Here is a 27403-nt window from a genome sequence, read left to right on the forward strand (position 1 = left end):
TCATCAGTCTATTGAGGTCTGAATGCTGATTCCTTCCATTTTCTCAGATGTAAGTCTTTATTTTAATTTTTTGGAATTTTAAACACAAGGTAATATTTGTGTTTCATTTGCAGGCATGACCATCCTTGGCGTATGTTATCTACTTACTGTTGGCCCAGCAACAGGCTAGACTTTCTTCCTGGCATTTCTTGTCTATACCTGAACCTGCTAAGAGGTAGTGTTTCTGTTGTCCCCAATTTAGACAGGAGCAAGACAAAGCCACAGAAAGATGAAGCAACTAACCAATGTCAGGAACCTCAGGCGTCTATGTTCTTCTCGGCACAGACACACATCTGCTCCAGATCACTTGTGCAAGAGGCTGGGGTGTGCAGCTGCTATCCAGCTGGGAGTGCGTGCATGTGTGCAGGCAGAGGTGAGAGACAAGGCTTGGGGATGTCAGTACAAATCTATTAATTGGGATATAAAGAAGGCCAATGGAAGACAGGGAGCTGGGAGACTCTCTATCCCGTTGATGAGATGCATCGGGCCTGAACTATGTGGCAGGAGGAGAAACGGAATGGATGATGGAGAACAGACATAGTGGGAGGTGGACTTTGGACAGTCAATGGGCAGTAGTGGGGACAGTGAGAGACAGGGAAGAGTCCAAATGAGATGCTTCCTGAATTACATAGCCAGGTGGGTAGTAGGCTTGACCCCTGAGCCAGGCACATAGTGAGACAGAGAGCTTGGCTCTGCGCATTTGACATTGGAGGCTTCAGGTAAACATGAGGGAAATTAACTATAAACCAGAAGAATGGGATTAGTCTGAGTTCAAACCTCATTTCCCACATTTTATGAGCTACAATACTGAGCAAGTTTCTAGGCTTCCCGAGACTCAGTTTCCCAGTGTGAATGGGGGCACTTACCACATGGAATTGTAAGATCTTAGATAAAATGTGTAAAGCTCTTGACATAGAACCTGGTTCCGAAAATGCTTTTAAACAATAAAGATAGAAGAAAACAGTAACACACGACTATAATCCCAACGACTATCATAGAACGTGGGTTGGAAGCCAGGACTACTGAGGACATGGGTTCTGGATTTGAGACGTGAAGTGTTGTAGACAGAAGTTTCTCTCTGGCCCAGTCCTGCAGCCATTCAGCCTCAAATAAACGCACAGAGGCTTTTACTGATTATAAACTGTTTGACCTATTGCTCAGGTTTATTACTAACTAGCTTTTATGACTTAAACTTGCCTTTTCTTAGTAAGGCATTCTCATCTTGCTTCCTCAGCTTCTGGCTGGTGGCTGTCTCTCTGTCTTTCCTCTTCCCAGAATTCTCCTAGTCTGGTTGGCTCACCTATCTATACTTCATGACTGACTATTGGCCAATCAGCATTTTATTAAAGCAATATGAGTGACAAATCTTTACACTGTACAAGAACATTATCACACAGCAGAGTGTGGAAGTGGATAATCTCTCACTTCATGGAGCCACAGCAAGTGTTTTGCAAAATGCCTTAGTATGGGATTCCTTTAATCAGGGATATGCTATGTGCATTTCAGTACAGATGTGACTTATCAGTAGACAACTGGATGCTCCCACTATGACGTCACAGGGCGAACAAGAGGCAGCCATGGAGCTGCTCAGAAATGAGACCACCACCCAGGAAAGGCTGAATGCGATTTCAGAAGTGCACAGCTATTTTTTAGCAAGGCAAGTAGATTTCCATGACTACCCCTTCCTCCCACAATTCAATGTGATCATTCAACACAGATTTACTGAGCACATAACAGGCAAATGTGAGGTACGAGCAATTCAAAAACCTGGGAAGACAAGGTCTTCTGTTTCAAGGACCTACGTTCCAGAGGGAGACAGATGAGTGGAGAGGAGAAGGTCACACGATGAAGGCCATGGTCAAAATAACAGACTAGAGTATGTCTTAGACACCATTGTCGGAGATTTAAATTATTTAAACACCCCTGCGACTCAAATGAAATCGACAGTACGGTGATTTCATTTTATAGAAGAGGAAACCAAGCTGGTGAGAGAGCAAATTAACAGGCGAAAGTCGCACAGCGAGGATGCAGAGGAATGAGGACTCAGACGTGTGTCATGTGATCGGTCTGGGCTGCTGCCCCATCACTGTGTAGACAGAGGTGTGCAAGTTACCTACGCAATTGGTATCCCCACTGATGTGATGGGCTAACCAACCGATCCTTTCATGCTGTGTGTACAGAAAACTTGTTGGACCTGGCTGCCTTCTGGGCATCAGCCACCTCCTCCTCCTCCTTTTGTAGCCCTCAGGCATGACACCAGACAGTAGTCAAAGGGGAAACTGGAACAAACAACATGACTAGGTGGAAAACATGTCATTTACTGATACCCTGCTGTATCAGAGAAGACCCTGGAGTATCTCTTCAGTTCTTGGAGCCCCTCCATGGGGCTATCTGAACAGCCAAAGCCAAAGATCGTGATGGGCATCTACCTGGCTCTCCCTCCCCTATTCTCCACTCAGGTTGGCTATGGGACACCTCTGATCCATGCCACGTTCCTGGATTTGCTAACAGAAGACAGAGCCTGACCCCATCCAGGGAGTTATGCTTACCTTTTATGGAGCCCTGGTAACATCACGGCCTGAGCTAACACTGAGGATCCCAGTGGAGCATCCTGAGATACTCCCGGCTGCCTTTCAGGCAGAGCCTGTGGGATCGATCAAGCACTCAGACAACAGGTGGTAAGAGCCCTCAGGCTTGGAGAGCAGAGCTGAGGAGCACACCTGAAAATGGGTGGTGGCCAGCCAGAGCCCATCCACCAGGGATGAAGTTGCTGGTATATGATGGATAGCCTGGCTTTGTTGGAGCTAGGGTCTTCGTCGCTCAGGGAGTCAGAGGTGGGCAAATGGAGGGAAAGCAGCTGCTGGCTCCGTGATGGTCTCAGAGCCCAGCTGGATGCCAACTGTGAGACTAATGTTGTTTCAGGGATGGGAGACAAGGGACATGGAATATCTGGGCTTCCTAAGATTTGGCAGGAGAAACACAGAGTCTAAGTGTTTGATGTGGCAGTTACTAATTTCTGCTGGGAGGAAGCAAACACGCATTCTGCAGGGCCTGCAGACCTGCCAGGTGTGCATCTTCCCTGTGGTCCTGTCAACTCCACAGGCTCCCTTAGCCTGGTGCGGGAAACTGCTGGGGCCTCAAAAATGGATCATCCCAAATCCTGAGCACCATTTTCTTCCTCAATTATTTACAAGGAATGTGACGCGCTGTAATGGAGTCTAATTCATGATGCGTTTTAATGCTTTTATAACACAATATTCTCAACACTCCCCCCTAATCTTAGCAGATGACAAGTTGCCACTATTGAATTCCCATTAATATGAATTACGGGCACAATATATTTCGCCCAATATTATTTCCTCAGCCTAATATTTTGAGGGAATGGAAATCACCCCCTCAGCATGTTTCTGATGGGGGAGGTGATGGTGGGGAGGAAAGTTGGTTCCTTCGCCAGGGTGGGTGTTAGTAGGTGTGCTGGGTGGATGGTGAGATTCTAGCTTCCTAGATAATGAATCTTTTCTCCTTTATTGCCTTCTCTTCAAGGTCAGACTCATCAAAACTGGGGAGGATTCCACCCTAAGCTGAGTGGTCCTGCATCTTGACCCCAGAGGCAGGACTCAGATGTGGGGGTTCTCAGCCCCAGGTCCAGAGCTAGGTGGACTCTTGTGGCCACATAACCCTGGATCTTAAGTGACTTCTCAAAGATTATATAAGGACAGTTGTGAGGACACACTGTCAATGGGCAACGTCACAGAATGGTGGCTAACTCACAGCAAGCTAGCTCACATCAGTGTCGGAGAAGATGACAATGGGACAGACTCACGGCACATTTGGGGTCTCGGCTGGTTGACTGACACTCTTAATTAGTGCCTGAGATGGTTTGTAAGAGCTTGGGGTCAGTATGCTCTCACTTCCAGGGAGCCTCTTGAAGCCGCTGAGGTTGTAGTCACCTGCACCTCTGCCACTGCACAGCGGAGGCTCTTGGCAGTGTTAGAGGTATTGACCCTGAACATAGCCCTTGATGATGCAGCACTCTCCCGATCTCTCCTGTTTCAGGGCCTGGCTTTCCTACTGTGCATGGGAACCAATGGCCTCTTGAGCAGCTGTGGTTGGGGAACAGAAAATGGGGCTCAGTCTCAGTTCCAGGGCAAGTCTGCCCAGGGGTGTGTCTGTGCTCTTGGGTGATTGTGGGCAAAAAACATAGTTTGTCTCCTCTCTCAAGTGAAGGCAATAGCAATGCTATTGAAGATTAGCATGGGGACTAAAGGAAAGAGTGTGGGCAAAGTTCTAGAAGCGCTTGGAACAAAGTGATTACCACACAAGTGCTAAACTAAGACAGGGTCATGTAAAAAGCTGCTTTGAGGGTGGGGGAGATGGCCCAGTAGGTGGAGGACTCGCTGCACAGAAGTGAAGACCTGAGTTTGGAATCCCAGAATGCATGGAAGGCGGGACATGATAGCAACACATTTGTAAGCTTAGCAAATCCCGTGGTGAAATGGCACAGTCCCTGAACGTTCCCAGGCCAGCTAGCCTGGTATACTGAGAACAATAGGAGAACCTGGCTTAATATCCTCTGACCTCTAAATGGCATGTATGCACCCATATGCACACAGGAATATGCATGTGCATCTGCACACACACACACACACACACGAGAAACAGCTGTAGCGAAGTGAGCAAGTGGAAAAACATCTGAAGAAAATGTAAATGTGTAAGGAGAAGGTTGTAATGCCAGGATCCTACATGCTTTGAAGATGTAGGGTGTAAAGAAAAGAGATGCTTCACAGGTATAAAGTTCCTACTGCCAACATCACCTCATCATCTGAACATGGGTACCAACACTGGGTCAAGACATTCACCATGTGGTCCTGCCTTCTTTATCCTCACCATGGGCAGCGCCACCACAGTTCTTTGATGAACAGATAGATAAAGACGATGTAAAAAGCATTCATCTTCCCTTGCCCAATGGTAGAGGCTCATGAGTGAATAAATGCAGAGGTGAGTTCATTCATCCTGCTCTCAAACAGGTACTAAGAGCCTTTCCATGCTGAGCCTCACTTGGAGGATCTTACATTTAGTAAGGAGACAAATGAATATGCATTATGTAGTTATCCTAATAGGACCATAGCAGCACTGTTAGGGGAATGAGGGAAATAATAGCAATTTTCCTCGCCACTGATGTGGCCATACTTAGGCTGTCGGTTGTAGGAGGAACAGGAAATCTGGGCAGACATGGGAAGGAATTACGATTCTAGGAAGAAGAAGTGGCAAGTGTTAAGTCCCTGGTGCATGAGAGATCTTTGTAGAGTTGAGGCATTGTAGTCTGACTTTGGTGTGTGTGTGTGTGTGTGTGTGTGTGTGTCTGTGCATGTGTGTGTGTATGTGTTGGGAGATTTTCCTTAGACTGAAACAGAGTCTCCCTAAGAAGATGGCAGCAAAACCATGCTACGGCACAGGCACAGATGTGTTGGGAAGCATCTGGAAGCAAACTTCCGGCATGTAGCAGTAAGTACTCACCAGTGGCTACTAGGGAGTGAGCACTCATGGTAGCCACTGCAGTGGTTTTGGTGGCCCTGCTTTAGGTAAGGTCTAGGAGACGGAGGGACCGCGAACTGTTCCTTATGAGTCGCCCTTACGACAGAGGTGGCTTTCACTCATTTATTTCTTAGCCTATGCACACAAGAGTCCCCGAGGCAAGCTGCACCGTGGCTCCGGTGTCAGTTCTGGAATGTTCTATTCCTGTGTGTTGGCTCCATCCTCAGGCTCACAGTATGATGGCAAGTACACGTTAAGGTATCGCATCCAGAAATGACACGATCCAAAGTAAAGACTTGCTTTTCTTGGGACTCTTTCTTAGGGGCAAGAAAAGCTCTCCCAGAAGTCCCCAGGATATACTGACCAGAACTGGGTCACATGACCCTTGCAGACCTCAATAAACAGGCAGGAACAATATCGGATTACATACTTATTTCAGAATCATTGCAGTCCCCACTGCGACTTGGATCTGTTGATCTCAGACCTAGGCATTAGATGCTGAACCAGAAAGATGTCCATTTAAAGGTAGATGGAGATTGAACAGACGCTGGGCAGGTGACCAGCAGCATTTGCCATAGACATGGATGAGGTCTTTTCAGGAGTATTTTCTAGTTGGGCTCACCTCTGAGCCTGTCACTGTTCCACCCCCAAGTCCCATCTCTCCCACCTGCCAGAGGGCCTCTTCTGACCTGAAGTCAGGATTCTTTAGTAGGTCAAGAGCTGAGACCATGTTCTGTGCCCGTCTGTTCCTTAGTCAGGTGAACCTCATTTAGATGCTTTTCCAGACTACATAGATATCAGTGCCACATGTGGCCCAGGGCTAGCTACACATCCTCTTGTTCAACCTTGAGTGTGGAAGCCATTGGAGCCTACCTTTCACAGACAATGAGAAACACAGCCAACTTGTGCCCTGAGAATGAAAGAGGACAATGGGAGGAGGACAAGGTGATTGAGTAACCCCAGAAAGACACTTGGAGCCTTAGGAGGAGGTGTGGGTGGCCAATAGGAGAAGTTGTCCAGAGGTGGGTGGCATCTAGCTGCTAATAGTTGGATTCAGGGTGCAGGGGCAGATTGGCTTCTGCCTCCCACACATGCATCTGGCCCCAGCCCCAGCTCCATGGCTTCCTTCTCATGGTGCCACGGCGTACATAGTATTCCCTTTTCTCCAGGAAGCAAAGGAGGAGTGTATGGCACATCCTGATGCCCGGCTCACATGCTTAGACTCGTTCTCGGGGCTCCTTATTTACCAGAGGGAAATGAAGTACTGGCCTGTGGACTCCAGAGAGGTGAATTCACAACACAAGTCAACATACCATGTTTCCTTCACTGAAATGGAGGGAACTCTAGTGGGGCCAGTGGAGCAGAAACGACACTAAGGTGTCAGAAGCCACCCTGGTATTTGTTCCCTGAGTTATTTTTGGCCCTGCAGATAGCTCCCTGTAAAAAATGGGCTGGGCTCTGAAAGTTCATTGGTGATTTGGCTGTTTAGATTTTGCAACATAGTTTCCCTATGAAAAAAAAACCCTCTGTGTCAGACGGTGATGAGACTTCCAAGCTAGTCCTCCAAAGCCTATTTAACCCATAATGTAGCTAAAGCTCTGTCCTTGTGCAGTGAGGGAAAAAATGTTTAAATTCAACACGAGTAATTAAATGAAACAGAAAACTGTTATAACTGAGTGAGAAGTAGATTCGTGTTGATCTTGTCCAATGCTGTTCCCAAAACCCTTCTGGGAGGAGGGGGGGCCCTTTTGAGGGTCTGGGCGGGGACTGTTTCAGATTTATTCCATTAAGGGAAAGAGGCATCAGACTGTCGAGTCTAGGGCTGAACATTTGTGTCACGCTGTTACTCTCTTTCCTGATTTCACTCTCTTCCCGAAGTCTGCCTGGGAGAATGTTTCCCCGTGTGGGTTTTCATGGGGACAAGCCCATGAAAGGCATCTCCTGGGGGTGGTTTTCATTTTAAGTTAAAGCCAGCAGGCTAGGAATGGCGGTGCGTGCCTCTAATTATTAGCAGTTGGGCGTCTGAGGTCAGAGAACTGTTGTGAGCTTGAGGCCGGGCTGAACCACACACATTGAGAGTCAGGTTAGCCTGGGTTTCAGACCGAAACCCTATATCAAAACAAAACAAAACAAAAAAATCAAAACAAAACAAAAAAACAACCAAACAAAACAATAACAACAGCAATCCCAAATTGGTAGGTTAGCATCTGTCTTTGTGCATTTCGTGGGGACAGCAGTGTCTTTGTCTCTCCAACTCGGGGAGGTGGGTAGTATTTGAAGGGTCAAATATGGCCTTCAGGATAAAGGGCAAAGTCTTGGCCCAGCTGTAGGCTCTTGAGTAAAATGCACCTTCAAGGTGTGATCCCCTAAGAGCTAAGGGACAGCCTCTTTAGCAGCATAGGTCTGTGTCTGAAACCTCTCCATCATTGTTCTGTATACACAGGATGTAACATTGGGATGTCTAAGTTATGAGTATCTCATCCTGGTACTCTATCTCAGGCTAGGTGGTTGGAGTAGTAGGTGGATCCTATGCTTTCTGCCTGGGGCATAAAAGCCTTAACTAGAAAGCCGGAGGACAGATAACCCAGCGTAAATAACTGTGCTGGGGACCTGCGGTTATTCCGTGAAAATGATCACAACTCTACCCATCCATGCATGATGCCTGCCTCTAGCAATGTGGTGTTGCAGTCTCCCCTCCCTCCCCTCCTGGAATCTGGCTTGGGGAGGCTACTTGCTTTGATTGATAGGTCTTTAGCTTCATGCTACGGCTAGAAAAGCACCCGGGCACTGTTTTTGTCTTTTTGTTGCCTTTGAAACCCCAAACCACCATGCGAATGAGGCTGAGCCAGCCAGCCAGAAGTCACGCTGAGAAACGAGGTCCCTGGTCTGACTGTCCACAAGCCACAGATGTGGGGAACGAGACAATCTTATCACTGGAGCCCAGCTGAGCCAGCCCTGCCTGTACCCTCAGAACTGTGGTGAGTTCAAGTCACAAAGTCCAAGGGTCATTGTTGAACAGCAAAACTAACTTGTACACCCTGCTGCCTCCTGTCCATGGCGTCTTGTGTCTTTCCTTTGTAATTCCTCACAGCCTTTTGTCCTGGCTCATGGTCTAGCTCTTTAAAATGTAGTAAAAACACACATTCTTCTCCCTCTTTAGTCAAAAAATTGAAGTTCAAGCCACACAGGTTTGCCCTCCCCAAAAGGCAGCCTTGAAACGAGTGTTTTGGAGAAGTGACATTTCTCATTTCTGTACACACTTGGTGACTGACAGATGGGTTTTAAGTCGATGAAGATACAATCCACACTGTAACTGTGACTTAAGGTGCAGGAGAAAGCCATTAGCTCGGTACTAACACATGCAGGCTGTCTCCCAATGCTTTATCTGACCTGATAATTTATCACAAGGGAAATCAAGAATACTCGCCAGTAGATCAAGGCCTGGCCTTCAGGCTGAAAATCACGCGCAGTGGGGAAATGTGCTAGGAGAAGGGTAGGGGCTCTTCCAAGCCCATTGCTTCACAGCCTTGATTTCTAACACGAGTGAGTGTACAAGAGGCAGGAGAGCTGAGAATGCCCCATCATTGCCATTCACAGACCCCAGAACCATGAGACAGTAGGGGCTGTGCCTTAGACTCGAGGGTGGTTCACAGATGCCCACGGGGATCCCAGGTCATCCTCCTAAGAGGAGCAATCCCTGGGAAGCTGAGGTGGACCTCTGGGCAGATGCATTCTTTATGAGCAGTTTCCAAGCCCGACAGCCTCCAGTGCTCATAAACATCACCCTCCCCCCCCCCCCCCGCCCCCGAGTATGGTACTCTGCGCACCGATTTCCTAGCCCCTGTAAGCTTTCCCCAGGCTTCTAACACAGGCTACCATTGCTGCTTCTTAGCCAGATTTATGTTCAAAGGCTGAGTTCTAAGGGCTGATGGGAATGTCTCAGCCTGAACGCCCCTGACCACAAGGAAAAAGAGGCCTCATACATTTATTTTGCATCTGTGAGGATTCTCCAGTCTATTCTTTCAATAGCAGAATTGCATTTTATGAAGCTGTCCCTTTTCTGTTTCATCTGTCAAGCAGGTTTGCTGAGAATAATTTAAATTTCATGCAGCAGCAACTGCAGGGCACTGGTGCCCTCCTTCCGTTCTCACAAACAGGTCTGGCATGGAGCCATACCTTCTCCTCAGCAGTGCCCTCCCCAGTGCCCAGACAGCCAGTGGGAGTAGGAATGTGGTGATGGTCCTGTTCCTCAGTTTTTCCTCCTGCCACATCAGAGGGGAACAGAATAGTTCCTTGAACCTCCCAGCAGTGCCACTAGGCTGACTTCCCCCAGAGGAAGAGCTTTGCAGATAGACCCAACTGCTAGTTGTATATGTGTGTGTGTGTTTGTGTGTTCGTGTAAGTATGTGAGTATACATGCATGTGTGTGCAGATACATGTGGAGGTCAAAGGCAGACATTGGAGATCAGAGGTTAGAGGTTGACCTTGAAGGTCAAAGGTTGGCATAGGAGGTCAGAGGTTAACACCAGTTGTTTTCCTTAATCATGCTTCACCTTCGGTTTTGAGACAGATTCTCTCACCAAACCTGGAGTCCCCCGATTTGACTAGATTGGCTGGACAGTAAGACATAGGGATCCACCTGTCCTTGCCCACCTAACACCAGGACTAGAGGCATATACTGCCGTGCCTGGCTTTTTATGTGAGTGCCAGGGACCCACACTCAGAACACAGTAGGCATTTTATCGGCTGCACCATCTTCCTAGCCCTAAAATGAGCTTTGATTGAGTGCTTACTCGGCAGTACTTTTCATTTTAGGGTTTCATCCACATATTAATTTACATAACTGGAAAGTTAAACACACTATTATCATTTCCATTCTATAGATGCAGAAACTGCAGCCTTGCTTGCAAATGGCAGGACTCAGTTTCAGTCTGTCTGACTCAGAAGCTCCCACCAGCTGTGCAGCGAGAGCTGACATACTCTCTGGCTTACATTTTCCCTTCTGTGACATGAGATGCAAACATGCCCATTTTCTGTCCTGAAATTCTGAGTTTATGGTCACTAGGATGGCAAAAGCTGCTGTCACCCTCTTGCAAACATGGTTTCCATGGTGAACGGATGCTGCTTTGCAGCCTGGGGTGGAGAGAGCCGGCCCAGGCTAGTTCTGTCTTAAGAAGTTGTTATGTTTTCTCTGAGCCTCACTATTCAGAGCTACAAAAATGGGGCTGGCTGGGTGGTCATCAAGAAAGCTTGCCTTAGGCGCTGGCAACTCATACTCTGGAGTTTGGAGAGCAATGGGTACGCATTGGGGAGTGGGAGGGCTTAGCCTTCTAGAACCTCCTGGTCATCTATCTTAGTATCCCAAGAGTCCACACTTACCCAACTGGTCTTTCACCAATATGCAGGAATTCTTTAGGCCATGGACAACTGAAGACACAGAAAACTCAAATCAGGCCTGGAGGCGTCACAACAAAAAGAATTGTCATCTCCTTGTTACCCTAGTCTCTGGAGGCATGAACACCTTTCCAGACAAGAGCCCAGCCCCTCAGACCTGGCAGACAAGGACTAGAACTGAACATCTGGCATGGAGAGCGGCAGGGATGCCCTGAATACCAGCGCAAGGGATGTCTCCAAAGGCCCAAGAGCTGTCCCTTGTCTCTAAGTAAGCTTGTGTTCCTAGGCGTGGTCCTGGTCCATGAGGAGGGACACTGGTCCCCTCTCTACCGAGAGCCAGGTCAGTGACTTCAAGCAGCCCAACACACTCAGGACAGCAGGAACTCACTCCTGCTTCTGATTCTGTCATCATTCATTCCTCCCTATACCTTCTGCGAGGTGGCATCTATACTTCCCTTTGAGGAATGAGCCTTCTGGGCTGGTGAAAAGGCTTTGGTCACCTGCTTCCCAGGGGTGCTGATTCAGCTTCAGTTGGGATCCGAGAAGCCATCCCTGTCCATCACCTCTTCCCTCTCTTCCCCTGCTAGCTCCAGTCTTACTTCCAGGTCCTCCTGAATCCCAACCACTCAAGCAATTTCCTTCCCCACTTGCTCAGGGCTCCAGCCTCTGTGCTTTCTCTAAAGAACCCCCTCGTCTTTTTCCTGGGTGGTGACAGAAAGGAACACCGCTCCTCGCAGTAGGACAGCCTCTTTCATCAGGGGCTGATGCCTGTTGACAGCGGTGCCTAGAGGACGTACCACCAGACCGTGCCTGTTCTGTTCTGAGCACTTCATGGAACCCCATGCATGCAGTCCTCATGGTAAGTCTGGTAATCAGGAAATACCACCCAGTCCTAGAACTGAGCCCAGAGGGCTCAGACAGTTTGATCAGCATCACTCAGCAAGAGGTGAATTGGAATTAAAATTTAGTCAGTTTCCAAAGTCTAGCTTTATCTACTCCATGAATTCACCACCATCAACAATTTCAGCAGGGGAGAGACTGCTCACACGGCCACACATTCATGCATATACTGACCCATGAGTTCCCTAATAGCAAGAGTCTCTCCTCAGGGGCTGCTTGGTGAAGAACGGGCTGGATTACCAGGGAAACGGTTGACAGACACCTGGGTTTAGCCTGGGTGTCCACTGATGTAATCTTGGCATGGGGGTAGACACACAGGCTAGAGGACAGGCATCTGAGCCAGCGGCAGCAAGTCCGGAGTGACAGGAGGCACCATTGCCGACACCAGCAGTTCTCAACCTTCCTAACGCTGCGATCTTCTAATGCAGCTCCTCACGTTGCAGTGACCCTTCAACCATAAAATTATTTCCATTGCTACTTCATAACTGTAATTTTTCTACTGTTATGAATCATAATGTAAACCTCTAGGATATCTGGTATGTGACCCCGGCAAAAGAGTCTGTGTTTGTGACACACAGGTTAAGAACAGCTGGCCTACATCTAAGGCTGGTGCCCTCAATTGAGACCACCATGGGCAGTCCTCTTGCTACTTTCCTACCCCATCTCGGCATACAATTCTCTAGCAACCCAAAGACCTCAGCCCCTAACCAGATCCAAACCCAACCCTGTGGGTATGAAACTGGGCAGAAATGCTTGCACAGCAGCAATGGCGTCTAGTCTCTATGCTGTCAGATGCCATGGGGCTGACCTTCCTGGAAGCCTTGAACTTCCGCCCTGTCTCCAACCATGAAGTTGGCTATTGGGTCCCTGTCCCAGCTGTTCTTTCCTGTCTGCCGCTTGTTCTCTCCCTCCCATGTGGTTGTGCTTTGGGGTCTGGCTAGTGAGGAGGGTTAGTGAATAGTGAGCTATTTTGGAGCAGATCAGGTGCCATGTTCAGGGCAGGGGTGGGACACCCCTTCAGAGAGCCAAGGGCACCGACTTTCACCTGGCAGAACCCTAAGGTACGTACTCAGAAGCACCCAGTCCTGGCTCTAAGGGATGGAAGCCATCAAGCATGTCCGCGGGTCCAGCTTCTCTCTCACCTGGAGTCCTGGCTGTTGGCTCCAGAGGCCGCCAGTCTCCAGATGGTGAACAGCTGGCCTCGAAGACTGTCTGCCAGATGTGGCCAGCAGGGCTGGCTGGCAGCAGGCTATCCTGGACAGAGGTCACCAATTCATAGTGGCCAGGGCCTGGTGCCCAGGACAGAAATGTGTTTGGCTAGCCCGGGGAAGTGTGCCCAAATAACCTTCCGTCTCCGCTCCTATCTGGTATTATTTCCCTCCCTGCCTTGGTGGGGTGGTGTTTTCATAACAAGAAAATAAAATCAATAAGACACTGCAGCAAGATGTCAGTGTGCTGCAAGCTGGCCTCCAATAGCTCCATTGTCTCGGGTCTCCGCCGGCCTCTGCAGCCAGCAGCGCTGTTATTAATGGGAAACAGGGCTGAAAGGGAGTTTTGAAAATCGTAGAGACAAAGGCACCGAGCACCTGGAGAGCATCGTCCACCACCACAGCTACCTCACAATGGCCAGCCTGGGGCTTCCCGCCTTTAATTTCTCCTGCAACCTTTATGAAAGCAGGAAAAGAAAAGCGTGTGTGCGCACACACACACATGCAGCACACACATACACACCCACAGGCACACATGCAGGCCCCGAGAGGGTTCCTGGGAAGTGGTTCTGAATGGCTGGCAGAGCAAAGATGGCCCGCAGAGCCTACGCCTGGCCACGGGGGATGACGGGATGAATGTGTTTCTTGCCTTGGCCATCAGCTATCCCTCTGTGGCCCAGCCTGCCTGAAGGGCTCTGGAGGCTCTGTTCAGTCCAAAGCCAGCCAAGAGCCTCGGCGACCTCAATTTCCACATTCTGTTTTACATACACTGGCTTTTGCCACCATTCCTGAGGTTTCTGGAACCGTCGCTTGCTAAAACAGGTGGAGTGATCAGGAGCTAACACGTCGCAGGCATGAGTTCCGAGTCCTCACATGAAGTGCTGTAACTACTATGTCTGGGGACCCTCAGCAATGAGGCAGGCATGAGTACACACTGACCTTACAGGGTTGCTATGAGGCTCATGGGGACTGTAGACATGAGAATCCCCACTGTGGTGATGAATCAACAATGGGCTCTTGACCCTGGGTGGCTACTATAGCAACTCCAGCCCCTGATGACCTGCAGGGGACTTACATGTTTTTAGTCCTCTTATTTAGAGAAATGAGTATTGCCAACTTGGCAAGACTCTTGTATCGCTCATTCAGTAGCATTCAATCAGTACGTGTGTGGCATCAGCATCTGCTGGTCTTCCAACAAGTTAGTTACATATAGAAATGTCTGGTAAATGAGGTTGTTTTAACCTCAGAAACAAAGGCAAGGCATTTCATGGAGGCTGTGACCCTGGTGACACCAAGCAGGGAGTAAGGCCTCCTCCGTGCTGACCTAGACTTGACTTGTTGCTTGGCTCCTACCCAGAAAGGATACCAGGTCTTACCTTGGTGGTGACTGCAGAGGCCGAGCTGGCCACGAGACTGGTGATGGCTTCATTGCTGCCCGTCGTGCAGGGAGCAGGAGCTGTGGCGGGTGTGGGTAGCCGGGAGGGCACCACGGGCAGTGGTAGGAGGCCTGGTCGTGCGCTGAGACTGTTGGCTGTACCGCTGCCGCCAGCCCCGGAGGTGACACTGCAGACACTGGTGGCCCCGTGGGTCCCATTGACACTCCACTCACGGCGATCCCAGCCTACACGGTAATCTCTTTCGAAGCGGCTATGGTGCCTGGACATCTCGGTGGGCCGTGGCAGTTTCTCACAGGGAACCAGAGCCCGGACCTGTCAGCACAGAACATAGGAGGGCCGTTCAAGCTAAGAGTAGCTCTGCCTGCCCACAGGGAGGTGGCCACCATCAGCAGCTTATGTTCTGCCTCTGCTCTGGGTTCACTAATAGGTTTTCAAATACTAGTCAGTTTCAGAGTTTTGGTAAATCCTCGATCATTTATCAGTCCCCCTTCTCAGATGATGCAGAATTGATTGTTCGGGAGCACACGGAAGAAGGTAATGGGCAGGATTTGAACCAGGTTACTGTCAAGGCGTCATTTTTAATTCTGCCATGTCACCCTGCTCTGAGCAACATGAAGTACACATCTTATGGCAGGGAATAGAAGACCTCTGACTGTGCATGCGCCAAGCACAAGGTCACACGACCCACGTGTGTGCTCTCTTTAGAGTGGTCACAGCCTTGACTGAAAAGCTCCTTTGTCCCGTACAGTACTGTGAGGTAAGAGTGCATGGTCAGCCATCAATTTACATACAAGGAGATGCACAGAGAGCAAGAGATACCCGCGAGGGCAAGGAACTAAGAGGGGGAAAAGGTCACTATGTCTCCAAAAGATGTCAGCTTCCAGGGGTCAAGTCCTCCCTGAAAATCCCAACCCTGTGATTCAGAGCTACGCTTCTGGGACCTCGGTACTCTGGCCTCTACTCCCTGCATCTCCCATGCGGCTTCCTGAGCATATGAACAGAAGGCCTTTCATGGTTGTCATGGAGACTAGACGCACCATGGGACGGGAAGGGCCCTCTGAGTCACCAAGGACTGTGTTTTGCTCTGCATCACTATGATAGTGCTGGCTCCTACCCAGGCAAGGACGAGCTACTCCAGTCAGGAAAGAGACAAGACTGTAGAGGGTGGTGAGGACAAAGGGGAAAGGGCATGGCTGCGCCAGGGCAGAGATAAGTGGCTGATGGTGAGGGATGCCCTGCACTTCACACCCACAGTCCGGGTTGTGCCTGAGGACTTCCTGCGCTTTGGTCCTATTCCATTTTACATCCACGTCCAGTCTAGGCGATGGGCTTCTATCTTCCATCCTGCCAGCCCGGTTCTGAAGTTGCTGGCTACTAGACAAGGCATTTATTTTTTAAATGACTATAAAACCTGAGCCTCTCTGGCCTTTGCCTTCATTGTCCAGGACTCGTGCATGGGAACCAGAGCCTGTACCCTGTCTAGGAAACCTGCTACCAGGCTCTGCTACTGTGGTGGCCCAGCTCTGGGAGCCATTCTGTAAGGTGCACAGAACAGACTAAAGGCAGCCTGGGCTGAACCTGTCCCAAGTGGCAGAGCTGATATGTACCATTGAAAATGGATGTTGGTTCCCTGCTCAGTGCGTCATTGTGCGTCCGGATTCATAAAATGCCACAAAAATTCATTTAAAATATTGACTTAGTATTCCACATTGAAAAAAATTGTTCCCTCTGTGCCTTTGGCCATCCCTCACATTTTCCAAATTAAACTCAGTTCTACTTTTTTGATTCCTGTTTGCCCTGGAACCTGGTCCCATGTGGCCCCTGATGTGTCCACCCCAGAGGAACTTGCTCTTGCTGAGGTCACAGATGACCTATTTAAATCCCAGGCACAGTCATGCCATTATTCCTCTGGAATATGAGGAAAATAACATTTCCTCCTCATTATTATTCTTTCATATGATGTACCCACCTTTCTCTTTCTGGGTTCACCCCTGCTCCCCCACTGTTGAATCTGCCTTCCCTTGGATGATTCCACTCAGCAACTCCCCCTTATCCATGTCACTGAAAGCTACTTTCCCAGGGGTGTCCCTCCTAAGTATGTCCCTACTTTCCTTTAGCCTGCCCGGTGCCACCTGTCCACACTTCAGGTTCCTAAATGCCACAGGTCCCCAAATCAGCTTATTATTCTTCAGCCATTCTCAGGAATTTCCTGCCTCAGAGACAGCCACCGTCACAGCGCAGAGTGGGTATTACCCCACAGGCTGTCAAATCTGCCCCCATCTGCTGGCCACTCCCTCTATGTAATCTTTCCGTGTCAACTATATCAGCTTGGCTTCCTACACCCAATCCTGCCTTCTTACCCACTGCATTATTTTGAGATAGGGTCTCCCTATGCAGCTCAAGCAAGCCTAGAACTCTCTGTAGCTCAGGCTGGCCTAGAATTCTATGTAGTTTAGGCTGACTTCAAGCTTGCCTGCTCTTTTCTACCTAGCTGTTTCCTCCCCAGAAGACAGGGTTTCTCTGTGTGTATCTCTGGCTGCCCTGGAATTCAGTCTGTAGACCAGGCTGGCCTTGAACTCACAGAGATCCACCTACCTTTATCTCACTGAGTGTTGGAATTAAAGGCTGGTGGTACACCCTGCCTTTAATCCTAACACTCAGAAAAGCAGAGGCAGGAAGATCTGTGTGAGTTCAAGACCAGCTTGGTCTACAAGAGCTAGTTCCAGGACAGGCTACAAAGCTATTGAGAAACCCTGTCTTGAAAAACCAAAAAAAGCATGTGCCACCACTGCCTGGCCACAGTTTTAAAAGCACAAATCCAGTCATTATTCTTTCCTTTTCCATGCATAGAGCCCATCATTTTGAATAAGGCTCCAACTCTCCCTGATGTCGCAGAAGACACTGGAGACTTTGGACTGGCCCATTGTTGTACCACTTTTCTCACTCCCAGTGCAGAGGCAATGCCCACGCATCCATCATGCAGGGCCTGTCATGGAACATAGGACAGACACATCTGTGTGGAAGGGGAGCTCTCAGACATCAATCCTTGAGTCTCCTGACTGGCAATTTGGAGGCACTAAGTTTAAAAAAATATGGTCTACCTTGTCAGCAAGTAGGATTTGAGCCTCCAAGAGTAGTTCTGGAAGGTGAATCTACATTTTGAAGGTATACTTGACCTTATAGCTTGGGCTCTTGTCTCTCCATTTTGCTGAGCAAGGCAGAGCTCTATCAATGGCCACAGTCTTGGTATAGTGCTTCCCTATGCTGGGTCCAGGGTGGGCAGAGACTATGCTATGTATCTATGGCACCATGTCCTCTGTTGTCATCCTAAGCACCTAGGAATAGCTCTCCCAGATACCCTGACTGTGTGTTAGGACCATTCATCTTGCTCTGGCAGACAAAAAGACTGGGAAGTTAATAGGATGCTTTCCAGACCCTGTCCTGTAAAAGTGTATCTTCTTTTGGACTAGTAAGATGGCTCCTTGGGTAAAGGAACTTGCTGCCAAGCCTGGTGACCTGAACTCAATCTCTGGGTTTCACTTGGTGGAAGGCGAGAAATGACTCCTAAAACTATCCTCTGACCCCCACACATGCGCCACAGCACGTGCGAGCATTTGTGAGCCTGTGTGCAAGCTTATGCACACAAACACAAATAAGTGTAGTAAAAACTTTGACGGTATCTTCTTTTTAAGATGTGAGTGTGTACATGCTCAAGTGGGTGAGTGGGTGCATGCACGAGCGCTCACGCAGGTGTGTGCATGTGCATATGGCAGCTAAAGGATCAGCTGGCACTTCATCTTTAGGATTGCCATCCTCTTCTTTTGAGGTAGGGTCTGTTACCAGGCTGAAGCCCACCACCAGGCTACACTGGGCTGGGTAACAAGTCGACGTCCGCCTCTCCCGCATTGGTATTACAAAGGAGCATCATCACATTCAGCGGGACTGAACTCAGATCTTCTGCTACAATACGAGCGCTTACACCAACTGAGATATTTCCTCAGCTCCCACCCCCAAATATTGTCTATGACTCCATGGTTCCCTCCGCCACCTGGCAACCTTAGAAGTCACATCTTCAAGACAGTGCAGCTGTTCCCTAGCAGAGGCTGCCCCACCGGCGCCAGGCTTCACAGGATTGGGAAAGAAATCGATATCACTTTCAGATACTTAGAGTTGCAGTCTACCTGTTACGACAGCAGAACGTGATCTAGCCTGACTATTACACTCAGTCAACCCCTGCATTTCCAGATAACAACACAGCCTCATCTAGCACAGAAAAGTCATTTCTTCTCAGGAGGCAGAGAGGCTCAGGGAAGTCAGGACCCCTGCACCAAGATGTGTCTGAAAGCCGCTGAGAACTTGGGGTCGGGTCAAAGGGATCTCGTTGAATGTAGCTGCTCACCTCAGGGACCATGTGCTAGGCCCCACAGTTTCAGTGTGGAAGAGAAAAACAAGACCCAACAATGCACAGCCCCTACCATCTCCAGCCTTTTGCCACCTCTTCCAGTCTCCTTCAAATGCCAGGGAGGAGGTGGCGATGCAGGCAGCTGGAGGCCACACAATCTGGTTTCGGTCTCATTAAGTGTATTCAAAACAAAGGTCAACTATTTGCATGCAAGCACTTGGGTCAGACCTCATTCCTCAGTTTAATTTCCCCTTTCAAACGAATGAAAGAAACACACGGCAGCTTACTCCAAGCCAGTCGGCAGAGTGCCAGCTCCAGAGGTGGCAACGTAAGTATTTCCTGCTGGGCATGGAGCCAGCGTGTGTCAGAGGTCTCATGTGCACAAACACGTGTGGCTATATGGTACTGCAGGAGGCACAGGAAGTACCCGCGTGGAGGATGGAGGCCCTGAATGCATACGGTGCCTAAGATCAGACTGGTTAAGCAATTCCAGACAAAACACAGAAACATGCTTCCTTGTTGAGGGCGTGCCCTTTCCTGGCAGGCTGCCTGGGCACTGGTGGAGCTCGGCACAGGGCCCTGCACCAAGAAGCGAGGTTATGAGCAGCCACCACCTTGCCTTTGGTGTTGAGGGGACAGTTCACAGAGAATCCAGGTCTTATACCTGGGTGAGGGAGTACCTTGCCAGAACCTGTTTTTGTGTGACACACACATGTGCTGAAAAGGCTCTGAGGCCGAGAATGGTAGGTTCACACCTGTAATTCTAGCAATGCAGAGGCCGAGGCGGAATTATCACTAGGGGTTTGAGTCTAGCCTGGGCTACATAATGAATTAAAGGCCAGCCCGGGTTACAGACTGAGAGCTTATCTTGAAGGGAAAGAAAAGAAAAACAGCAAAGAGTTAAAGAATCAGAGGAGGAGGGCCACACTGCAGTCCAGGTCATGCCCTATGTTGATTCTGGAAGCTCAGTGACAACATTTGACACACACAACTTGGCTCGGGATCTTGTCTGCAGCAAAAACTCTTTCTCCACCAAAGTCCTGTCTTTGAATTATACCAAGGATGCTGAGCCAGGAGAGGAGGGAAGACAGCCAGAGTCTTCATGGGGTGAGGCATAGAGGAGACCCCCTTCCCCACTTCACATTTATAGAGACTACTGCTGCAGAGCAAGCACGCCCCTCCATGAATCCGCCTGCATATCTTCATGGCAGCCCACGTGTGGACACCCACTGGCTGCTTCTCAGTACCAGGTCTGGCTCAGGGCTCAGAGCCCAGGCTCTGCACACAGTTCAGAAAGCTGGGACAGGCATTCATTCAGTTTTCCACTCTCTTCTTTTTAAATACTTCCATCTTCCCCAGGAAGAGGACCTTGGTAGCATCACAGTAAATAGGAAGAAGTGTTGCTCGGAAAATTTAGTCACTGCTAGCAACCCAGCCTGTAGTCCATCATTTCCTGTGTTACTGCTTCTCACACAGGAACACCCCAAATGCAAGGGTTAAGTCTCTGGGCATGCTCCAAAGGCAGCCACATCACAGCGACCAGGTCTTAGGAAAACCAGAACGGAAATGCAGATACCTCCGCCCTGCCCTGCCCCTGCCCACCATGAGCCAGGCAATCCCTGAGAAGTACAAAGGCCACTTTTGGGGCATCATTAGCATAAAGTCTCCCATGTAAAGGGCCTTTTTGCATCCATTGTTCCTTCCTTGGAGAGGGCAAAGGACTGCTCTGCTTCTTTGGGCAATTGTGCTACTTGACTTGGTGGCTCTATGATTTTCCTTCCAGGCTTCCCATTCACTGGGAGTGGACGGAAACTGGTGGTTTGCTTCTTGTTGACAGATGGAACTAAGTGTTCACTGTGATCAATACAACCAGAACCCGAAGCATCTGAAACGCACAGTAATGGAGGAGGAGTGGCCCATCTCCAGAGGCTCTGTGGCTTACCTCTGCAGGAGACAGCCGGTGGGTATCATTAAGGACCAAACTGAAAAAACTAAGCAACCTCAGTCCCTGTCAGGCAACCTCCCCACATCTTCCCCTATCACCCATCCCTGGGACCCTCATACCCCTGATGTTCTCCATCAGAAAAACAGGCCTCTCCCCTGGACTGTCATGAGGCGAATCGAGGCATGCACCCCACGAGCCTCTGCATGTATAGAAGAGCCCACCAGTGAGGGACGGTCATAGCCATAGTTCTGGTATAGACGATAGGTCAGCCTCAAGGACAGCAGGAACTGGCAGACTTTGCCAGAGTTCCCAGGAAACTGTCAATCTAAAGGCTGAGTGTATGCCTGCCATCTGCAATTGCACACAGCTACTGAGACCTCCTGTGCTGGGCAGCTGGGGCTTCTTAGGGCAGCCCCACCCAGGGCCACAGGGAAGTAACCGTTTGCTAGCAGAAGGACAGTTATCTCCAGCTAATGTCCATGAGGTCAGGGATAGTGTCACTAGTCCCCGGACCTGCCTTGATGGATAAACTTCTCCCCGTAGCTCAGGGAGAACCAAGACAGTTCTGAGAAGGCCTGGGAGCCTGAGGATGGACATCAGAGGGCAATCAGTTGACATCAATACTCAGCTCTGGTACCCAGCCATGCCTCTCATTTCTTAGCAGCTGTTGGCAGGGCTCCGCCTCCTGGACACTTGTTAGACACTTGCTAGATACCAGATCAGCAGCTCTGCTACACAGATTTGCCTGGAAAGACTTCATCATGAATAATTCATCGGTAAATAATTAAGGATTGCCATGTGTCACAGTGTATGTGTGTGTATTGTCCATGGAGGGCTGGAGCCCAGAGAGTAGTATCTCTTGAGTTCTGGGCACTAGCCCCTAAAATCCTGTTCAGGACCAGTTTGCTGTGTCTACCTGAATACACAAACAGGGTAGCTGCAGTCTGTGTCCAGGGGCTCACTGTGTTTTCTGGATGTCGGCGCTGGCCCTCACATATTAACATTCGTGGTTTGTACACACTGCACACAGGATCACAGGTGGCTAATGACCCTTTCCTCATTCTTATCATTAAGACACGCCGAAGGAGTGGGCTGCTGGCTGCGAGAGCCCTGAAGGCGTGATTAATCCACAGAAGGCAGGGGAGCCCTTGCTGCCGCCAGACTCGGGGAGCCGAGGTGGCTGGCTGAGGAATGAGCCATGGACGTCCGGCCCGATTGGAAAATGGATGATTGCCTCATTTGGGGAAGACGTGCTGCCAAGTCAATTGGAACAGCCTGTGCCCATCTTTATTATTTTCGTTTTCCTCTCTGCATCTTTTAGTTTTTCTTCTGGAACAAAACATTATACAGAAGCCAGAACACCATCTTGGCAAAAGTAGCACAAAGGAATTCTCTGGGTGTCTTGCAAGGAGCCAGCTTGGCCGTGACTTGGTGTGAATGTTTCTGGGAGCTGAGGACGCCCCCGGAAAATGCCCCCGTACTTCCTAGAAGTATAGGTGATGCGACCGGGGCAGACCCCCACCCCCCAGTAGCTAGATTCACTTCTGCCTGAGGCTGGGGTGAGCCTCACGTTGCCCCCCCCCCCCCAGCTTCCTCTGGCCAGCTCTCTGGTCACGTCCAGACTACCAGGGATGAACTGGCAAGCCCAACTCCCTACGAGTTCTGGTCCCATCCTTGAGGTCAGGGCTATCTCGCTCCTTTTCCTTCCTTCATCTATAGCTGATGGTTCACCTGGTTGGGCATCCATGGGCAGGGACCAGAGAGGCCAGACTAAGGTAACTAAGGTAACAAGTGTTCTTTAGCATGGGGAACCAGAGAGGGTAAGGACAAGGTTTAGAGATGAGGGAGGTACCTAATGCCTTGCTCTTGGGGCTCACCTTCACTTACAGAACCTGGATAGAGGCAACCCCAGATTCTGTCTAACGTGCAAGGCTCCAGTCCAGGCTCCAGGCCCTATACTCCACACCAAGGTTGATGTGATCCCCAGAGAGAGCAGCTGTCAGGGCCCCTAACATGGACATGAGTCATGGGGGTTGTGTGTAGACACCTGCCTGGGACAGGTGCCATTTTCAAATCCTCTGTATGAACAGAAGCCAAGGCAATCTAGATGACTACACACTGGCACCGAAGGGGCAAGAAACCTGAAGGGCGGCGGCCTCTTTAGTTCTTTTACTGAAAATAGCAAAGCCCCAGGCAAACCAAATATGGTATTGCTATCCTATGTCACCTCTGTTCTGAGAGATCTTATCTTTCACTGTGCCTCGTCCAGCTAAGAGAGACCGGTGTGACACTCCCTGCCCCCTGGTCAGGCCTCACCCACTAAAAGATATATGGAGAGCGACTGGCTGGGCACTCAGTCTTGCCCTACAGTTTAGTATCCAAAAGGTTCCAGCAGACTACAGGGTCTAGACTTAGCTAAGCAACCTCCCTTAGACCCCTGAGCCTGAGGTGGGGCAGGAGGCCTGGGGAGCAAGGGAAGCCAGGGATATCACAAATCCAATTAGAAACTAGAGCCATGTCCCATGAGCTCTGTGTCTACCCCTGGAACCCAGGGCATGAATCTTTGTAATACAGAGCTTCAGAGTATCGCCTTGTTATTTAGAAGTAGTCAGAGCCTGTGTTCCCCTATGCCAGCTAAGCCTCCAGCATCTCTCTGACCCCCAGCTCATCTGGTGAACCAAGAGCTCTCTTAGTAGCAAGTGGCAGGTGAGGCAGGCTCCAGAACCCTATGTAAATGCCCAATGGGTTACGACAACAGTAGCTTGGCTTTATGGGACCGCATCTCTGGCCCTTCTACAAAAGGCTATTATTCTTTTAAACTATCATATTGAGTTCTGGCTGACATACAAGGAGATACAGATATCTAATGTATGCATCTTGATGTGATTGAAGACAAACGTGTACCCCAGAAACCATCAAGATGTCACAGCTACACTGTGACCACAAAAGTGGTCATCACCTTCAGAAGCCCACTCTGTCTGCTCCCCTTCTTTTCCTTTTGTGCCAAGTACATGTAGATCAGGAGGAGCTAGTCAGAGGCTACAAAGATCTCATGTATAAGATGTGAGGATCCACTGGGTCCTATAAGTTGTGACAAACCACTGATGGAGGTGGGTCTTGTATCAATCTGTTGCTTTCATTGGTAATTAATAAAGAAACTGCCTAGGCCCATTTGATAGGCCAACCCTTAGGTGGGCGGAGTAGACAGAACAGAATGCTGGGAGAAAGAAGCCGAGTCAGTGAGTCGCCATGATTCTCCCACTCCAGACAGACGCAGGTTAAGATCTTTCCTGGTAAGCCAGTTCGTGGTGCTACACAGAATATTAAAAATGGGTTAGATCAATATGTAAGAGCTAGCCAATAAGAGGCCGGAACTAATGGGCCAGGCAGTGATTAAAAGAATACAGTTTCCGTGTAACTATTTTGGGGCATAAGCCATGTGGGCAGCCGGGTGCCGGGAATGCAGCCCCGCCGCTCTTATTACAACAAAACCACAGGACATTTGCACTGTCTTCTGCAGGAGCTTGGAGGGGACTTATAAGAACACCCCTGCCTCCAGTGACGGTGGAGGTAGCAGGTAGGAGTCATCTTGAAAACTCTGTTAAGTGAGGAAGAGAAGAAAGTCGATGGTTGGAGGCAGGGGTCATAGTCTTCCTCTTTCAGAGGGTCTGTTACTGAGTCTGGAGCCTTCCACCATCGGGGTGCTTCTTAGAGATACAGGATCTCAGCCCTCACCCCAGCAGAGCTGAGCAGAGTTGCATTTTAACAGGTTGTAGGTAGAACACTCCGTCTCCGAATTACTTGGGTTAGCTGGCCAGGATTCTGCCCTAGGGCCAGGCTTTCAGTACTCAGGATGGCCTCATGGCATGGCGGAGGTACTGTTGGGCAAACTCACATTCCATAATTACAGGGCTTAATAAATGACATAAAATGACAAACGTTCAAAATGCTTTTCTGATGATAGGTTTGAGGTAAAATGCCACGGATTCCTTTCCTGGGCCCAGTTTCTCATACCTACACACACAAAAAGGCAATCTCCCTGTCTGAGAGAGGCTCTACGAAGCGCCTACTTCAGATGGACAACATTGAAAGAGCAGCCTCCTCATTCCCTCCCTTTCCGGGCACACCTTTGGTTTGAGAGACTCTGGCTGTGTGTTTGGATGTAGTCGTGATTTTTATTTATTTGTTTTTTTTTTTTTTTAAAAAAAAGCATACATGATTCAGAGACTATTCTCAAGGGACTAATTGACTAGGCATTTGTTCTATCACTTCTGGTGTAAATCATTATAATGGTGATAATGAAAAATAAAAAAGATTGCAAATGACAGTTAGCAACATAATATCAGCATAGACTGAGAAGAGGGGAGGCGCGTATAAATTAGCCGCTTGTAAACACCAGGATCGATGAGCGAGCTATGGCGGGTCTGGGAATAGGATTAGCTAGTGTTCTCATTATGAATAACCATCTTGGCTCCTTGGTTCGTATTCCCGTGGCTCTGCAGAGAACGGAAACCCTGGAATTGGAGACCCGTTTCCCCCACAGCATTGCAAAGCCCCGGTAGAGGTCTTTGAAGCAGAAATTCTACAGTTTCTTTCCTCCACTGAGGGGGCCTCCCACTCGCTCCTGGCTGCCTCTCAGGCAGGCCTGATTATTCGGAATCTTGGAGAATTGACTAATTCAACATGCTTGCGCGCCACAGGAAGTGGTGTCCATCAGTGACCCAGGCTGATGAATGGATCCTACTCGGTGCCTGGAACCAGACCCAGCAGCCAGTTGCAAAGAAGACTGATGCGTGTGCTCTATTTGGCTGCCAAAAATGCTCTTGCAATTTGCTTTCTTCTAGACAAGAGTCTATTCAACAGTCTATTTGGAAACATTAGGGAACGGCCGTCACATGGCCGGCCGATCATACTGCCCATGACAGGATATTATCTTACTTGGGATAGATTCGACTGCTCTTTTATTTCACCAAGTAACTAGTGTCTGGGCTGATGGCTGCAGAATTGCTCCGGGGGCTGGGGACATTAAAATCCCTGTCCAGAGCGAATGTGGAACCGACAGCTACTTCAGCGTGCAGGATTTGTGGACCCTTCACTAGAGTTAAGTACAAGGGCCTGGTTTCCCAGGCTCCTTTGGTGGGACACGGGGTGGAGGTCCTGCTTATACAAATCCTTCTTGGCGAATGTGGTTTCTTTCTTCCTTTAGTTAGGATCTTACACCCTTCCCCTCCCACTCAAACCCCTATGCAGGTGCTTGGGTGAATCTATGTGCTGCCCTTTGCTCGCCGATCCCACGTCCTTTCCCATCGCATCGCTGAAAGACACCAAGGGGCAGCTTCCTGCCCGCAGGGATAGTGAGGCTTAGCAGCATGGTGCAGCTGGATAGCAGAAAACCTTTATGGGCTTCAGGGAGCAGTCAGCCTTAGCCAGACCAAGGCAGTGTAGCTGGGCTCTGATCACTCCAGAGAGAGGATTGTGCCTTACTTAGGACATGAGGGTTGCTTATGAGTGGGTACAGATAGTGTGGCTGGGGACAGAAGCTCTGGCTTTGCTCAAACAATCACCTCTTCCCTGGACAGAAAATGACTCGTCCACTCAAAGGCCACCACTGTGGCCTTAGGAATCCAAGGCCCATGCTTCTTCAGGATCTACTATGAGTCTCTGGGGAAAAGAGCTTAGGGCCATACAGGAGAGATTTACATCCTTTGCCCTGGCCAAGGACCACATGTTTTCTCCACCCGGCAGCCGACTGCAAGGATGCCAATGCCCAGCTCGTTTCAGACCACAGAGTCTTCTTTGTCTTTCCTTAGACGTCACTACTCTGGTATATACCTGCCCACTCTGTTTCCTTGTCTCAATTCTAGGTCCATGTTTTTAATTAAATTAAAAAAAAAAAAAAAAAGGCAGCGGCCGAGAGCAGAGGGCAGCCTGTAGTGAGGCTGAGCTTTATCGCCACCGAAGCATGCAAACGAGGCGGCCTCCGTTGACAAGTTCACATCTCCAGTGCAGAGCTGGCTGTTTGAACAGCTTGTGTGCAGTAATTGAAACATAGATTTTTTTGTTGCCTTTCTGTTTATTTTTAGATTAACCAAGCAGGGATACTTGGCTCCTGGGCTGCCATTTGGACCCTATCGGGCAGCCCGGGATTGCTGGCCTCATGTACACAAGCATCATATTTCTCAGGGTCTCCCTTCTGGGTTTCCTGACTCTGACTCTGGGGAGAAGTGGCCTTCACTGTGATCACGCTCCTGACTACGGGCTCCAGATAGGGAAACTGAGGAATGAGGGCTGCCCCCCCACTTTCCCTGTTTCTGAAGATGGCTTCTCTCTGCCTTTCATAGATTTTCATAGCAGCCCTGGGAGGCAAACCAACCAGAGACCAGCAATCTACTCTTTCCACCCTGGCAGTGACTTACAAATAGACCAGAAGCATCCATGCCTGGGACAAGGGGATTAAGATAAAGCAAGAGCCAAAGCTCAGAGAGAAGATTCAAACAGGGCCTACTTTGGCCATTTTTAAAATTTTAATTTTTAAATTGATCACTTTAAAAAAAAAAAAAAAGAATATTATAAAGCCAAGGCT

General features: G+C 49.3%; 1 protein-coding gene across 2 annotated transcripts in view; it reads right to left on the minus strand.

The window, feature by feature from the left end:
• Positions 1-27403, minus strand: part of Klhl29 (kelch like family member 29) — a 309064-nt gene that overhangs the window by 116692 nt on the left and 164969 nt on the right. For both annotated transcript variants that reach the window (XM_057767023.1, XM_057767015.1), the window contains one exon: positions 14453-14785. In XM_057767023.1, the coding sequence (XP_057623006.1) occupies positions 14453-14740 (288 nt within the window). In that variant the 5' untranslated portion in view covers positions 14741-14785. The remainder of the gene's footprint in view (positions 1-14452; positions 14786-27403) is intronic.

The sequence above is a fragment of the Chionomys nivalis genome, chromosome 1 (genome assembly GCF_950005125.1).
Source record: "Chionomys nivalis chromosome 1, mChiNiv1.1, whole genome shotgun sequence".
In the NCBI taxonomy this organism is placed as follows: Eukaryota; Metazoa; Chordata; class Mammalia; order Rodentia; family Cricetidae; genus Chionomys; species Chionomys nivalis.